This window comes from Ovis aries, chromosome 7 (genome assembly GCF_016772045.2).
Source record: "Ovis aries strain OAR_USU_Benz2616 breed Rambouillet chromosome 7, ARS-UI_Ramb_v3.0, whole genome shotgun sequence".
In the NCBI taxonomy this organism is placed as follows: domain Eukaryota; kingdom Metazoa; phylum Chordata; class Mammalia; order Artiodactyla; family Bovidae; genus Ovis; species Ovis aries.
Window position 1 is genome coordinate 51,335,101 of NC_056060.1, and position 16,459 is coordinate 51,351,559.

General features: G+C 36.7%; 1 protein-coding gene across 16 annotated transcripts in view; it reads right to left on the bottom strand.

Moving 5' to 3' along the window:
- The window catches only part of TCF12 (transcription factor 12), a 386,564-nt gene that overhangs the window by 197,015 nt on the left and 173,090 nt on the right, over nt 1-16,459 (bottom strand). For 15 of the 16 annotated variants that reach the window (XR_009601208.1, XM_042252404.2, XM_027971798.3 and 12 more), the window contains one exon: nt 3,996-4,098. The exons of the other annotated variant lie outside the window; for it this stretch is intronic. Coding sequence is in view for 14 of the 15 variants with exons in the window: in XM_042252404.2 (XP_042108338.1) it covers nt 3,996-4,098 (103 nt within the window). In the remaining variant the exon portion in view is untranslated. The remainder of the gene's footprint in view (nt 1-3,995; nt 4,099-16,459) is intronic. 16 annotated transcript variants of the gene reach the window in all.

Sequence of the window (16,459 nt, forward strand, 5' to 3'; positions counted from 1 at the left end):
GTTGGACACGACTGAGCAACTGAACTGAACTGAACTACTGCATTATCAGAAATGGCAACCCATTCCAGTATTCTTGCCGGAATTATCACATGGACAGAGGAGGCTGGCAGGCTGTAGTCCACGGGGTCGAAGAGTCAGACACAACTGTGCGTGCATGCACACACACCTCTAACACAAGCTACAATTGTCCCAGTGTGTCCTCCATGGAAAACTAGTTCCCCACAGGGTAATGATGCTTTTTCATTTTAAAAGATTTCTGTGCATCATCTGAATCTGGAATATGATGGGCTGAGCACAAATAAGCTACCCCAGTTTTCCCCAGTGTCTTTAATATTTCAAAGTACAATCTGAATCTTTAAGAGGGGACATGTGATATATTGCTTCCCAAAGTTATGTCACTATGGAACTTTTCTTCATCGTTACCTCTCAAAAGCTGTGTCTCCATACTTACAGTTCAAGAAAATGCTGAGCTAGTAAAACCCTGAAGGCATTACATAGAAAGAACTAATACTTTATATGCCTAATGTGCCTAATGGAAAGAATACTTGATTAGGAGTCAGAGGACATGGGTTTTGTTTTGCCACTTACTGACTCTATGTCCTCAGGGAAAGAAACACAATTTTCTTGCACCTTAGTTTTATCATTTGCACAAAACCAATTAGAATTCTAGTTGTAGCCTTTTCCAGGGTTGAATAAAAGATATTGCATAAGGTTATAGAAATAATAAAATTCTAGAGCTATAGAAACTTTTAGACTATCCAGGAAAACCTTATCTGAAAGATAAAGGTTATTTTTCAAGATCTGAATTACAATCTAGATCTTTTAACTCTCAGTCCTGTACTTTTTGTATACTACCATATGTTGTTTCTGGTTTTTAAGAGATAAAAATATTAACCAAACATCTCTAGAGGCAAAACAGGACTCAGAAAGGAACACAAAAGGTGTCAGAAAAAAAAATAAAACAGAGAGTACTATCAAGTTTACCATTGACAACACATGCACATAGCGTAAAAAATAAGTAAAGCTTTAATAGACATGGGGGATAGACAGGTAAGAGCAGTTTACAATAACTTGGAAACCAAAGGGATGCAATTCTATAAAGCAATTTGTCTCTATGTCCAATTAATAAAACGGTCCTACCATCACCAAAAATACATCTAATCAACAATAGGTAAAGGGAAACAAATATTAATGAAATCAATGAAGGGCCCAAGAGCAGAATAATGGACCAAAGTTGGAAGAGGCTAGAAGTAAATAAGACGATTTGGTGATACTACTGCAATTCACTGCTGTGCAGTTTTACTATAATACAGAAATGTTTGATGCTAATTACTTAGTGATTATGCCAAAAGGATGTACTTATTTCACTTGAAACATAAGAAAGAAATGCTTTTCCATACTGAAAAATCAACAGGATAATTCTGGAATTCATTAGAAAGAAACACTAACTGATTCAACATAATAGCTTTCCTTCCTGTGTAAAATGCTTCAAAATATCTAAATGAATATAGAAGTGCATGTTTCTATGGCAAATTGTTCATTATTGAATCATTATCAACCCTTGTTAGAAAAAATTTCTCATTTTTGCAATGTACAAAATCATTAGTGTTTGAGAGCTCCATCATGAAAGATAGTAGCACTTTACAATCCACTATTTCTTCAGGCAAATGAGCTTATTATGGCTGAACATAATACGAAAAACAACATTCCCTAGATGTACAATTTCACTGCCCCCCACCCTCGCTTAAATGGTGTTTTTATATGTTGACATCAATGATGAAATATGTTACTGCTTTCCAGTTAGTTGTAACTGTTTCTCAGCACTCGTCATTCACAGAATCACTCTGAAGGTTTTATCTATTATGATGATTAGGTATCAACAGTTGCAAATACTGCTAATACTGCCAGGTACATCTCAGTCCTGCTTTAACACTGCAGGTTTTCAGCCTGAAAACTCCCCTAAAATTATCAAATGGCTAACAAAGAGAATCTATCCACTGTAACTCTACTGAGTGCTACAGACTCACCTTCTAGGGTGTTAGCTCAATTCAACTCACACCAAGTGGGATTAATTGCTGCTGGTTGGAGCTGCTCTGCAATTTAAAGGACATTCATTTCCCAAAGCTAGCTATTGTCATGCAGATTGCTTGGACTCAACAGTTAGATATCTCATTTGATCATTTTTACTAAAAATAAAAGGAAGTATAGTAAATCAGATATTGCCTAGATCACTGCAATTCTTTTGATAATCTGTCTAACCTTTTCAAGGTCATTCCCCCTTTCTTAAAAGTAAATTAACATTTTTAAGCTTAGATAGTTAAAATGTATAATGAAAATGTACCCTCACAATTTTAAGTCACCTTTGCTCAAAGCTACAATAATGATGCAATTCTTCTAAAGAGTAAGCTCTGTAAGCTAAAAATGAAAGTAAGAACATTAATATAAAAAAGGACAATTTCTGAGTTTTCAAAATTCAGTTATACACCTAATTAAGAAAGCTTAGTTCAATGTAAAATTACAAAAACAGTGCCTATAGTTTGGTCTACCACACTTACTATAAATTAAATACTACTTGGGAAAAGATATACTACAAAAGGAAACTATTTGGAGTATCACATCTATTTTACTTTTTGATAGCAAGTTCAATAAAAAATTTTAAAAAAAGAAAGTTTTCCCTAGCCTAATGCAAGGATAATTATTTTGTTCTAAATTTAACCCTGATTTTTACCTAGATGATAATATATTTAATACCAGGATTCCCAGTTTCATTTATGGTTGAAACAAATTGTCATTCTGAATACAATATTTACCACATACTCAATGACTCTGGCTTTAAAATGGTAACTGCCTTAGGCAAAATCCACATCTGAATCTGTCTCCACCACACTTTATGGAGGATAAGGGAAATAAACAAAGACTGTGCAAAATAAAACAATTTATAAAGAAATTGCCGACCACCAGGATTCTGGATTTGGGTAATCCACTTAGATTAGCATGGCTGTGTCTTAAAAGGACAATTCTAAGACCACAATATAGGTCATGTCCTTAAGAAATAGAATAAGTAATGAAATCAATGTCAATTACACAAACCTTCCATATTAACATGACGCCACTGACGACCAATAAGACAGATTAAATAAAGCTTTTGTAATGTGCTTAGACCCAGCATAAACAAGATGGAAAAAATAATGTCATAAAACGGATTCTTTTGAATCAAGTTCTGCAGAAAGGTAAAAGTATCACTTAAAAAAAAGAGTGGCATCCAAACTCAGGGAAAAATTTGAGGGCTCCTCATTTCAGACTGAATAGCTATAAACTTTGATATAAGAAAGAGAGAGCAGAGAGAGTGAGAGGAAGAGAGGGCAGGTTTGCCGGGAGGAGGGGGAGATACAGAGAATGGTTAACTTTAAAGGTTATGCCAAAAATAATCAGTTTTAGGCAGTCGGTAATGTCATTCAAAATGCAAATTTACTACAGAAAAAGAAAAAATTTTAAATCCTCAATATGAACCAAAGTGCTTAAAACAAATGCTGCAATATTTAAATGTACTATTAAGTTTTTATCAAACTGTCAAAAGAAATATTGTCCAACATGAATAAAATTTGCCTAAAATCACTGCTGTCATATTTTTATTTACCACACAAATACAACTGTTAAGACAAATAGTAAATTAAAAGCAAATGTCTCTGAAATGCTTCTCTGCTCAGAAGGTACAAAATATATAAAGCTTGGTGTCACAGACACTGCCAACACTGACAGTTAAAACACTGCTGCTTCTTTTATTGATAGCAATGACAATAAAGCTCTAAGGGAAAGACCCACATTTCTGAACGCTTGCCCCGCAAACTTGGCTGAATAGAGAAAACCCAGATGCTCCTAGAAACTTAGGAAGTTTCTTTTAGATACTTATGTGTCCTTCCTGGACAAGAGGATAAAAAAATGTCTCTGATCCAAGAGGCTTTGTGAAGACTACTTGCAGAGAATTACCAACTTACCCATTAGATTTGAGTTCATGAAAGGTGTTGGGGACAAGCCTTCGTGGGCCCCTAAACGACTGTCATTCAAGTGATCACTGTAATGAGGGCTGTCTGTAAAACCCTAGAGGGGAAAAAAAAAAAAAAGACCGGAGTATTAAAAAGATTATTTGGCAGTCCTGCTAATTGAGCATAATGACACTCATCTAATTAATATACAGACTTACAAATGGTCATTCCTAACCAAGTTTCTGGTTCATTACTTGAAAAACTAAACAGAAGTGCTGCTTTTATTCTTTCTAAGATTTTAAAGTCAAAAAGTTCCTATATACATTTAAAAAAAAATTAGCGCTATGATCCCTTTATATCCCCGAAAGTAAAATTCTAAATGGATGAACTAAGAACGTATACTTATGAGTTATAATAAACTAGAAAAACATTTATCCTCCTTTCTCTGCCTCCATACACCCTATCAATAAAGGGTTGGGCAATTATAAGATTTACTTAAGATGTTAAAAATAATCGAAAATCAATATACTAGAAATGAATCCTTTCCTAAACGCCAAACATTTAGTAAAAGAAGATCTGCTTATATTCCTTTTAATACTAGTATAATAACTATATATACTGAGCCATGTATACTCTTATAAAAACTGAGCCATGTAAAATAGAAAACACAAAGATAGTTAATTTCTTAAGAATCTAGAAAATGAAACTGCAAACACCATGAAAACAATAAAGCTAGTGCTATTATTTCACAACGGCTGTTACTAAATTAATCCTTATAACTTAAAACATGCTTTTTAAAAGCAAAGGAGCCTAAAAGATACCAAAGTTTACAAATAACGTAAATGTTACAAAAGCTCCGTGGATTATAACTGTTCTGGTTCTCAGATTCTTATACATACTAAGTACAGCATCACCTCCAAAATCATACTTTCTATACGAGATTCTGAACCCTACTTAAAGTGTAGGTGGTACCTACCCTTTTGCCAACTTAAAGCGATTTTAGTAAAGATGAGAAAATCTTACAAGAGGCCCAAACAAGAACAAAAACCCACTGCCTTGGCTCACAGAAGCGACCCAGAATCCCCTGGGACTATAAAATCATCAATCACTGAACATTTATCATTACCCAGACTGCAGGCTAACATTCAAGAAGACATTAATGGGGCTGAAACAGGCCTCACTATCTTTGCAGGGATGCTGTCAGTTCAACCAAAGGGCTAGGAATTGAGGGCTAAATAACTGTCAAATCATTACAATTGCTTCTGGATGCATGTCACAACTCCTGCCATTCAGTTTAAAACTAATCTGCTGGCAGTGCTAACTCCCAAATGAATCTGTGTTTCATTTTTATCTACTTTAGAATCACTGATACACATGTGAGAGACATTCAGAAAGAATATTGGTGACATTTACAACTTGGTTATGACTACAAAAGTGTCCTCTGGTAACCACAACCAGAGTCCTGTCTGTCACAGCCACAGGCAGCAGGAGCTATATACAAAACAGAATGGCTCCTGGCTAAGGTCACTCCCTGGAGTTTACTTTTGTTGCTCAAAATTAAACACTTTTGAAGTGCTAAGTGACATCCTACTATCTCACATTTATCTCAGTATTTTCCTCTGCCCCTCCCTCCCACTGTCATTCTTAGGTATAGAGTCAAATAAGACAATAAAGCTTAAGAAAACTCACTGAAATATTACTTATCAGCATTAAATAACTATTACTCTTGAAAAATGCCAAAAGAAATGCATCTGTAGGTCATCCATGCTGTTCACACTTCATTTCAATGTTAAAGGATAATAAAAGATTAATTTTGTATATTCTCAGTTCTCTTCATTCTTGAAGTATAATAAAAAGAACTTTCCCCCTTCATGACTATAAAAATAAAAACATTTAAAAAATTTAAAACTCTAAAGTACAAGTATATAAATAAATCTAAGTTTCAGGGTATCATCAAATGACTTTTATACACATTAACTTTATACATCACATATATTGCAGTTCAGCAAAGACTCTAAGCCCCTATTAATATATGTTCAGAAAACACAACAATTATTTTTCTATCAATCATAAAAAACAGTAAGTACTATCTATTATCCACGTGTACCCACATATAACAGGGAACAGTACAGAAGTTACACAAGATTATATCTTAGTCTACTAATAAAATCTGAGATTGTCATATTATACCACAGAGGATCTATACCTGTATCATCACATACAAACAAGATTTGAATATAGGCCCTCAGTATCTGTTTACTCATAAACATGCACTATTAACCATAGTGTTAATAGTGAAATTTGACGTAACTCATTTCAAATTTCAGTAAGTCATAATTTCATTCATATAAGACAAAAATTAAATAGAAATTTGAATTTTTTTTTAATATCTCAAAGGTTCATCTTAGTGTACAGAATTTTTGAAAAGCCACAGCCTAAAAGAAAGGAAGTAAAGTGAAGTCACTCAGTCATTTCCGACTCTTTGTGACCCCATGGACTGTAGCCTACCAGGCTCTTCAGTCCATGGGATTCTCCGGGCAAGAGTACTGGAGTGGGTTGCCATTTCCTTCTCCAGGGGATGTTCCCAACTCAGGGATCGAACCTGGGTCTCCCGCATTGTAGGCAAACGCTTTACTGTCTGAGCTACCAGGGAAGGTGTCTTCATCCAGATGCAAAGCGATGATGGAGGATGGAACAATGAAACTGGACTTTAAATGTTTGTCAGCTTTAGATTGATATATGCCAAGTGAGAGCCACTCAGTTGTGTTAGACTCTGCAACCTCATGGACTGCAGACTGCCAGGCTCCTCTGTCCATGGAAATCTGCAGGCAAGAATACTGCAGTGGGTTGCCATTTCCTTCTCCAGGAATGTATGCCAGGACCTTACTTGAAAAACTTGGACTGGCTACTGTTTGAGACTATTCTTATCATTGCTTCCTCATAGTGGAAGTGATCAGTTCAGTTCAGTCGCTCAGTCGTGTCCGACTCTTTGCAACCCCATGAATCGCAGCACGCCAGGCCTCCCTGTCCATCACCAACTCCCGGAGTTCACGCAGACTCACGTCCATCGAGTCAGTGATGCCATCCAGCCATCTCATCCTCTGTCGTCCCCTTCTCCTCCTGCCCTCAATCCCTCACAGCAGAGTCTTTTCCAGTGAGTCAACTCTTCACATGAGGTGGCCAAAGTACTGGAGCTTCAGCTTTAGCATCATTCCTTCCAAAGAAATCCCAGGGTTGATCTCCTTCAGAATGGACTGGTTGGATCTCCTTGCAGTCCAAGGGACTCTCAAGAGTTTTCTCCAACACCACAGTTCAAAAGCATCAATTCTTCGGTGCTCAGCCTTCTTCAGAGTCCAACTCTCACATCCATACATGACCAAAGGAAAAACCATAGCCTTGACTAGACAGACATTAGTCGGCAGAGTAATGTCTCTGCTTCTGAATATACTATCTAGGTTGGTCATAACTTTTCTTCCAAGGAGTAAGCGTCTTTGAATTTCATGGCTCCAGTCACCATCTGCAGTGATTTTGGAGCCCCTAAAAATAAAGTCTGACACTGTTTCTACTGTTTCCCATCTATTTCCCATGAAGTGATGGGACCAGATGCCATGATCTTCGTTTTCTGAATGTTGAGTTTTAAGCCAACTTTTTCACTCTCCTCTTTCACTTTCATCAAGAGGCTTTTTAGCTCCTCTTCACTTTCTGCCATAAGGGTGGTGTCATCTGAATGTCTGAGGTTATTGATATTTCTCCCGGCAATCTTGATTCCAGCTTGCGTTTCTTCCAGTCCAGCGTTTCTCATGATGTACTCTGCATATAAGTGAAATAAGCAGGGTGACAATATACAGCCTTGACGTACTCCTTTTCCTATTTGGAACCAATCTGTTGTTCTATGTCCAGTTCTAACTGTTCCTTCCTGACCTGCATACAGATTTCTCAAGAGGCAGATTAGGTGGTCTGGTATTCCCATCTCTCTCAGAATTTTCCACAGTTTATTGTGAGTGGAAGTGATACCCACCCAGAAAATTACTTTTAAACAATTTACAAACAATTAAATAAGATAGGTTCCAGAAAATGAACATAGGTATCTCTCAGTCAGCATGTTAACTGTGTCAACTAGCTGGGTAATATCTACAACAGTGCTTTGCAAACCTCAATGTTCATATCTACTGACTAGTTTAGTTCATTTCAGTCACTCAGTTGTGACCAACTCTGCCACCCCATAGACTGCAGCACACCAGGCTTCCCTGTCCATTGCCAACTCTCGGAGCTTGCTCAATCTCATGTCCATAGAGTCGGTGATGCCATCCAGGCATCTCATCCTTCATCAGCCCCTTCTCCTCTTGCCTTCAATCTTTGTCAGCATCAGGGTTTTTTCCAATGAGTCAGTTCTTCACATCAGGTGGCCAAAGTATTAGAGTTTCAGCTTCAGCATCAGTCCTTCCAGTGAATATTCAGGACTGATTTCCGTTAGGATGGACTGCCTGGATCTCCCTGCAGTCCAGGGACTCTCAAGAGTTCTCCAACACCACAGTTCAAAAGCATCAGTTCTTCGGCGCTCAGCTTTCTTTATGGTCCAGCTCTTACACCCATACATGACTACTGGAAAACTCATAGCTTTGACTAGATAGACCTTTGTCGGCAAAGTAAGTGTCTTTTTAATTTTATGGCTGCAGTCATCATCTGCAGTGATTCTGGAGCCCAAGAAAATAAAGTCTGTCACTGTTTCCATTGTTTCTGCCACTATCTGCCATGAAGTGATGGGACCAGATGCCATGATCTTCTTTTTTTTGAATGCTGAGTTTTAAGCCAGCTTTTTCACTCTTCTCTTCCAGTTTGATTCTGCATTTATAACCAATTGGTGATAGTTATGCTTACTTATCCATGCACCACACTTCTAGCAGCAAAAATCTGGACCATCTAGAAATAAAGATCTTTTTCATATATAGAAAAGAAAAACTCAAGTCTACAAAGGTGATAGCTGAGTTCCCCACACCCCAACCCCACCAATCAGAACTACATTAAAACATGGTAAGTTTCCACGTAAGTAAAAATTAGGGGGAAATATCAAAGTTAACATAAAAATCTAAAGCAATTAGAATATGTTTTTATACATGTAGTTAAGTACTCATCCATTTAGTTTTCAGTAGAAGATAGATGTCAAATAGAGCTTTAATGAAAGAAATGAGTTGGTTGACCAAGAGTTTAAACAGCAGGCTCCTTAAGTACCACAAATAGTTAAGCAAAAAGCATGGATGTCTATTAGGAGGAAGGGTAAAAGGTATAATGCTGAATGCAGTTGATAGAAAAGCAAGGAAGGAAGCAGAATAGCCAGAACATCAAAGGGCAGGAGAAAATGAGCAGAAGGTGACTGCCCAGAGGGAAAGGTTGGAGTAACAAGAAAGGAACAAAAGCCAAACAAGCAACTGTTAGAATGGAGCCCAAGGAGATCAGTCAACTGGTGCTGAACAATGAATGCCTTTTCAATTATGGAATATAAAGTAAACCAGTGAGATCATTAAATACAGAACTTTCATGATGCATACTTTTAACTGATAGAACATCACTGTGGTAATAAAAGGGAGCCAAACCTGACCCCCTAGAGCTCCTAATTAAGATCCTAAATTCTGGGAAATGGTTTTACCAGGAAAATAGATAATATTCATTAATAAAAATGAGATTTTCATACATGAGATGATAAACACTACATTATGGAAGACCAAGCAGAACTATCAGAATCATCTATCGTAGTAGCTTTGTAGCCAAAGTATGCTACTAACCACAAAAATACTTCCCAACACACCCTTAAAAAACAGTTTCTGCCTTAAAATAAAAATGGAAAGCACTCAAAAGATAAATCACTGATAAAATCAGCTGATACACAGAGTTTACAAAAACTGTTCATTCTGTATTTAATATCTAAATTACAATTTCCAATTTTTAAATTTTCCCATCTATGAATGCATAACACTTCATAAAAAGTTTAATATTATAAAGTATATTCTACAAAATATTTCACACTTTTCTCTATGTTCATTTTATGGTACAGAATTTAGAAACTTTAGTCCTTGCCACAATAAGACAACAATCAATTAAAGCTGCTATCCTTTTTCAACTAATTTAAATAGCACATAAGCAAACCAATCTTTTGTTCTATCAGAAACAAAACAAGGCTTCCCTGCTGACTCAGTAGTGAAGAATCCACCAGCTAATGCAGCAGACATGGGTTCAATCCCCAATCTAGGAAGATCTCACATGCCACAGAGCAAAGTGAGCCCGTGTGCCACAACTATTGAGCCCATGCTCTAGAGTCCAGGAGCTACAACTACTGGGCCCATGCACACAACCACGGAAGCCCATGAACCCCAGAGCCTATGCTCTGCAACAAGAGAAGCTGCCACAATGAGAAGTCTAAGCATCACAACTAGAGAGCAGGCCCCACACACCACAACTAGAGAAAAGCCCACGCAGCAACAAAGACCCAGCACAGTCATAAATAATAAACAAACTGATTAAAAAACAAAGCAGCTACTGCTATTTACACAATACAGATCTACTGTCCTCTGTCTCCTAAAAAATACAAGAACGTTTTTTGCTGCCTAATGTTTTAAATAGCTCTTTTAAAAATTTTATTTCACTCAACCAGTAAATATGGCATAATCATCAGAGAACTCTCCCAAAAAGGGTTTTTTTTCTAAACCATGCAGCTATTTCTTTGTATGAAAACCACTGTCTAATCCTATTTTACAATATTATTTTCAATTCTTTTCAATAGATAAAAAGGGATGGGGAGAAAGGCTCTTTCAATAAAGATTTACTTTCTCAGAAAAGCTTTCCCTGACCCTAATCAAACTGGGTGAATTGATTTTCGGCTCCCATAGTGGCAAGCATTACCATCATATCACTGCTCACACTTACTGAATTTATCTATTTAATCATCCATTTAAATTATACCATAATTATGCTATAATTGCACAGTATAGGTATAGTGGATAAACGTGGAATTCTTGGAGCCAGACTAACAGGCCTGCATTTCATCTTTGTCACATACCAGCTGTGTGACTTGAAACAAAGTAACATTTCTTGCCTCAGCTTCTTTATCTGTAAAATAGGGATAATAATAATATATTTATCTCACAGGTTGTTATAGGGATTAAATGAGTTTTTCTATGTGCAACACAATATATGCTAGTCATTATTATTATCATCTCAGTTAGAGATGGTTACGTCTTACAAATTCTGAAAAGGCAGGCACCATGTCTCTTTTTCTGACAATTACACCCCAGAACAATGTTTGTCACATAATAGCAAGTGCTCAATAAATGACAGATGGATGAGAGGGTTCAGTTGCTAAATCCTTAAAATGCTGCAGGGCTTCAGATATCATAAAGGTTCAATTAGTTTTTCCACAGAACACCCAATAATTAGCAGAAAAAAAGCTGATAAGGTGCTAGCTTATCTAACTGTACTGAACAAATAACCAGAGATTTTTGGTATTCAAAGAGCCACAAGATTTCATACCAAGTACTGAAATCCTATAGCTCTAAGTGGCCAAAACTAGTATCAGTTCAGTCAGTTCAGTTCAGTTGCTCAGTAGTGTCCGACTCTTTGCGACCCCATGAATCGCAGCATGCCAGGCCTCCCTGTCCATCACCAACTCCCAGAGTTCACCCAGACTCGCATCTATCGAGTCAGTGATGCCATCCAGCCATCTCATCCTCGGTCGTCCCCTTCTCCTCCTGCCCCCAATCCTTCCCAGCATCAGGGTCTTTTCCAATGAGTCAACTCTTCACATGAGGTGGCCAAAGTACTGGAGTTTCAGCTTTAGCATCATTCCTTGCAATAAACACTCAGGACTGATCTCCTTTAGAATGGACTGGTTGGATCTCCTTGCAGTCCAAGGGACTCTCAGGAGTCTTCTCCAACAATTCTTCGGCACTCAGCTTTCTTCACAGTCCAACTCTCACATCCATACATGACCATATCAATAACCTCAGACATTCAGATGACACCACCCTTATGGCAGAAAGTCTTCTGAAGAGGAACTAAAAAGCCTCTTGATGAAAGTGAAACAGGAGAGTGAAAAAGTTGGCTTAAAGCTCAACATTCAGAAAACAAAGATCCTGGCATCTGGTCCCACCACTTCATGGCAAATAGATGGGGAAACAGTGAAAACAGTGTCAGACTTTATTTTTCTGGGCTCCAAAATCACTGCAGATGGTGACTGCCGTCATAAAATTAAAAGATGCTTACTCCTTGGAAGGAAAGTTATGACCAACCTAGATAGCATATTAAAAAGCAGAGATATTACTCTGCCGACTAATGTCTGTCTAGTCAAGGATATGGTTTTTCCAGTGGTCATGTATGGATGTGAGAGTTGGACTGTGAAGAAAGCTGAGTGCTGAAGAATTGATGCTTTTGAAGTGTGGTGTTGGAGAAGACTCTTGAGAGTCCCTTGGACTGCAAGGAGATCCAACCAGTTCATCCTAAACGAGATCAGTCCTGGGTGTTCACTGAAGGACTGATGCTAAAGCTGAAACTCCAATACTTTGGCTACCTCACAAAGAGCTGACTCACTGGAAAAGACTCTGATGCTGGGAAGGATTGAGGGCAGGAGGAGAAAGGGATGACAGAGGATGAGATGGCTGGATGGTATAACCCACTCGATGGACATGAGTTTGAGTGAACTCCGGGAGTTGGTCATGGACAGGGAGGCCTGGAGTGCTGTGATTCATGGGGTCACAAAGAGTCGGACATGACCGAGCGACTGAACTGAACTGAATTGTATTTCCTGACTTACTCCTATGACAGACAAGGAAATAAATGTCTATGTATATCAAGCTATAGTTTTTAAACAAATCCTTTAAAGTATCTCTATATCTATGAAAAAGACAAGTGAGTTGATCTGATCACAATAGTTTGTTACGTGAAAGTAGGAACTGTGTCTATATCACTTATTATCCTATCACTAGTAACAGGGACATTAACAAACACATAGTTTGTGACTAATGAAATCTGTTCATTTAATGAAAGAAAAATGAACAATGCTCTCAGTTAATCAATCAGGTCTACCTCTGAAAAAGCTATTTAATAATCAATACATTAAGGCTCTGCTATTCTTAAATATAGATCAGGTGTTAATAATAAAATTTCTTGATAGATCTGGGTTTTGTCATCCAGATCCATGAGTTACTTAAAGGCAACAAAGTTTATTCCTTTTTATCACTACAAAAGAGACCAGCACAGAACTTCGCATGCAAACTAAGAGCTTAAGTTTTTCTTGGGAGGATGAATAATCTCTCCAGGTAACTTTTTCTTTATGAATGCTAAGAAGAGGTTTCACAGAATTACCAAAACCTCAGACTGAAGAGCAAGTCTTGAACTACTACGTGGGAGGATAAGAAGAATCAAAATCTTACAGAGGTGGAAAGGATCCTCAGAAAATATGATGAACAGAAGAAATACTGCTTAAGCACAATGACATAAAAATACGTCTGAACATAAGATCACAAAGGATCACCGAAAAAAGTTCACTCAAGCTCCATTCTAAGTCGAGCCATTCATGTTCACAAATTTATCCAAGTAACTGTTAATGTTATCTGTTAGAACAATCAGACTTAATCCTGGAAGACTATTTCTGTATTATAGATCTCCATTTCTCCATTGTTCAATTCCATATTCTCTTATTCAATAAAAGCTTACAAGCAGAGTATGTCTTTGGAATTCGTCTATCATCCCCCCTTACAGATTTTGAATGTCAATTCCTCAAACAATGACTACATCAAAATCAGAAATTCATTAACATATAATACATAAAATGTGAAAACATTCTTCTACTACAAGTACAAAAAGAAGTAAACTATTTTATTTAAAAAACATTAGCCCATTTATGCTACTTTAGTTTGTAAGGTTATAAATAAGCAGTACCAGAAGAACTGATGCTTGTAAGAGCACAGAAAACAACACTTAATTAAAAAGATAAAAATTAGCACCAAGTATTATCTGGTTCTCCCCAAAACTATAGACATTAAGTTCATATAAGAAATAATATTCTGTTGATGGTTTCTAACGTATAGATTTTTGCCTTCTTCCCATCAACTGGCCAAACTTACAGAGGTTATTAAGTTCTAGTTCAAGAACTGATATTCCATTAAGCAAAAAATTTTAAATAGCGAAAAGAAAAGTGAACTCAATTAGAAAATTATCTATCTTAAAAAATTATACTATGAAACACAGTGCATCATACATAAAATTTTGAGGAAATCTTACAAATTCAGTTTATTCCTAAACAAACATACTTAAAAAATTATACTATGAAACACAGTGCATCATACATAAAATTTTGAGGAAATCTTACAAATTCAGTTTATTCCTAAACAAACATACTGACTTTATACTTGCCTGCAAAAGCTTTATTAATAGATCATATTCATATTATACATAGCTTTTTAAAAAATTTCATGCATTTTTAAAGGAGAAAAATAAGTCATGAGGCAAAGGGAAAAAACTGCTTTCCCATGTAATTTAAAACCTGTATGCAATTAAAATTTTTCACTCTAATGTTTTTATAAGTGTTCTAATTAGAATTCATAGGAGTGGTTACAAAACAATACTGAACGTGTTTTAAATCACATTACTTAAAATTACTCATGGATTTTATCCTCTCTGACAGTCCTCAAAGCATAGTCTGTGGACTAATGCTGGATCAAGAATGGTGTGTTACCAATCAACAAAAAGGCAAGAATAGAGACGAAGCTTTTGACAATGGTTTAAAGTCATCTGGCAGAGCAATTTTGTTTGCTGTATAATAATAAAAAACTAAATGTATTTTATGAAATTAACTACCTATACACTATACAATATAATGCAGCATATATAGAATGTTTTTAAAAATCTGTTAGATTATATTATTCCTAAACATCCTAACTTTACACATATAAAGGTTTACTAAATTAACTCAAAATGGATTGAAGACTTGAACATAAGACCCGAGACCATAAAACTCTTAGATGAAAGCATAGGTGGTAAGTTCCTTGACGTTGGTTTTGGTGATAATTTGGGGGGTTTGATGCTAAAAGCAAAGGCAACAGAAGTAAAAATAGACAAGTAGAACCATATTAAACTAAAAAAGTTTCTGCATACAGCAAAGAAAACTGTTAAAAAAATAAATGAAAAAGCAACCTATAAAGTAGGGGGAAATATCTGCACATTATATATCTTCTGATAAGGGGTTAATATAAGGAACTCACACAACAGTAAAAAAACAAAAACAAGCAATCCAATTAAAAAAATGGGCAGAGAATCTGAAAGAATACAGATGGCCAAGAGGTACATGAAAAGGTACTCAATATCAGTAATTGCTGGGGAAATACAAATCAAAGAGGTATCATCGTACACCAGTTAGAATGGCTGTTAACAAAAAGACAAGAAATAACAAGTGTTGGCAAGGATGTGGGAAAAAGAGAACCCTGTGCACTCGTGGTGGGACTGTAAACTGGTGTAGCCACTATAGAAAACCGCACGGAGGCGCCTCAGTAAAACCTTAAACCTAACATGAAAAAAGTGAAAGTGTTAGTCACTCAGTCTGGTCCAACACTTTGCCATCCAACAGACTAGCTCACCAGGCCCCTCTATCCATGGGATTCTCTGGGCAAGAATCCAGTGTCCATTGTCTAGGGGTAGCCATGACCTTCTCCTGGGGATCAAACCTGGATCTCCTGCAGGGAGATCTCCTGCAGGGAGATTTACCATGTGAGCCACCAGGGAAGCCCCAAAACTAACATGATCCTACAATTCCACTTCAGGGTATCTATCTGAGGGAAATGAAAACACTACTGTGAAAAGATACATGTATCCGCATGTTCACTGCAGCATGATACAGAAGAGCCAAGATACAGAAGCAATCTAAGCGTCCATGGATCTACTGACAAAGAAAATGTAGATATATACAACGGAGTACTATTCAGCCATATTTTGTATAACACAGATGGATCCTGAGGGCATTATGCTAACTGAAGTAAGAGAAAGACAAATATCTAATGATTTCACTGATAAGTGGAATTTTAAACAAACAACTGGAACTCAGGTACAGAGAACAGACTGGTAGTTCCCAGAAGCAGGTGGGCAAAACTGGTGAAACCTTTCAGTTTAGCTTACTCATAGACAAACATACTGATTTTATACTTGTCTTAGTATATCCTAGGCCTAAAAAATCAGAACGTGTATTTTGAGATCTTTAGGAGATTCATATGCAAATTAATATGAAAATTAAAGTCAGAGAAGAACTAGTTTATATTATCTTGTAAGTCACATGGATTAGTACATGGTAAAATCCTCTACACCACAAGCACCTCATTCAAGTCTGGTAGAGCTCAAATTTTTAAACAATAATTCCTCCACCTCATCCACAAACTATACAACCAGGGAAAATTAGATAAAAGAAAGACAAATGAGGTTCAGTTGCCAAAGAACCTCAT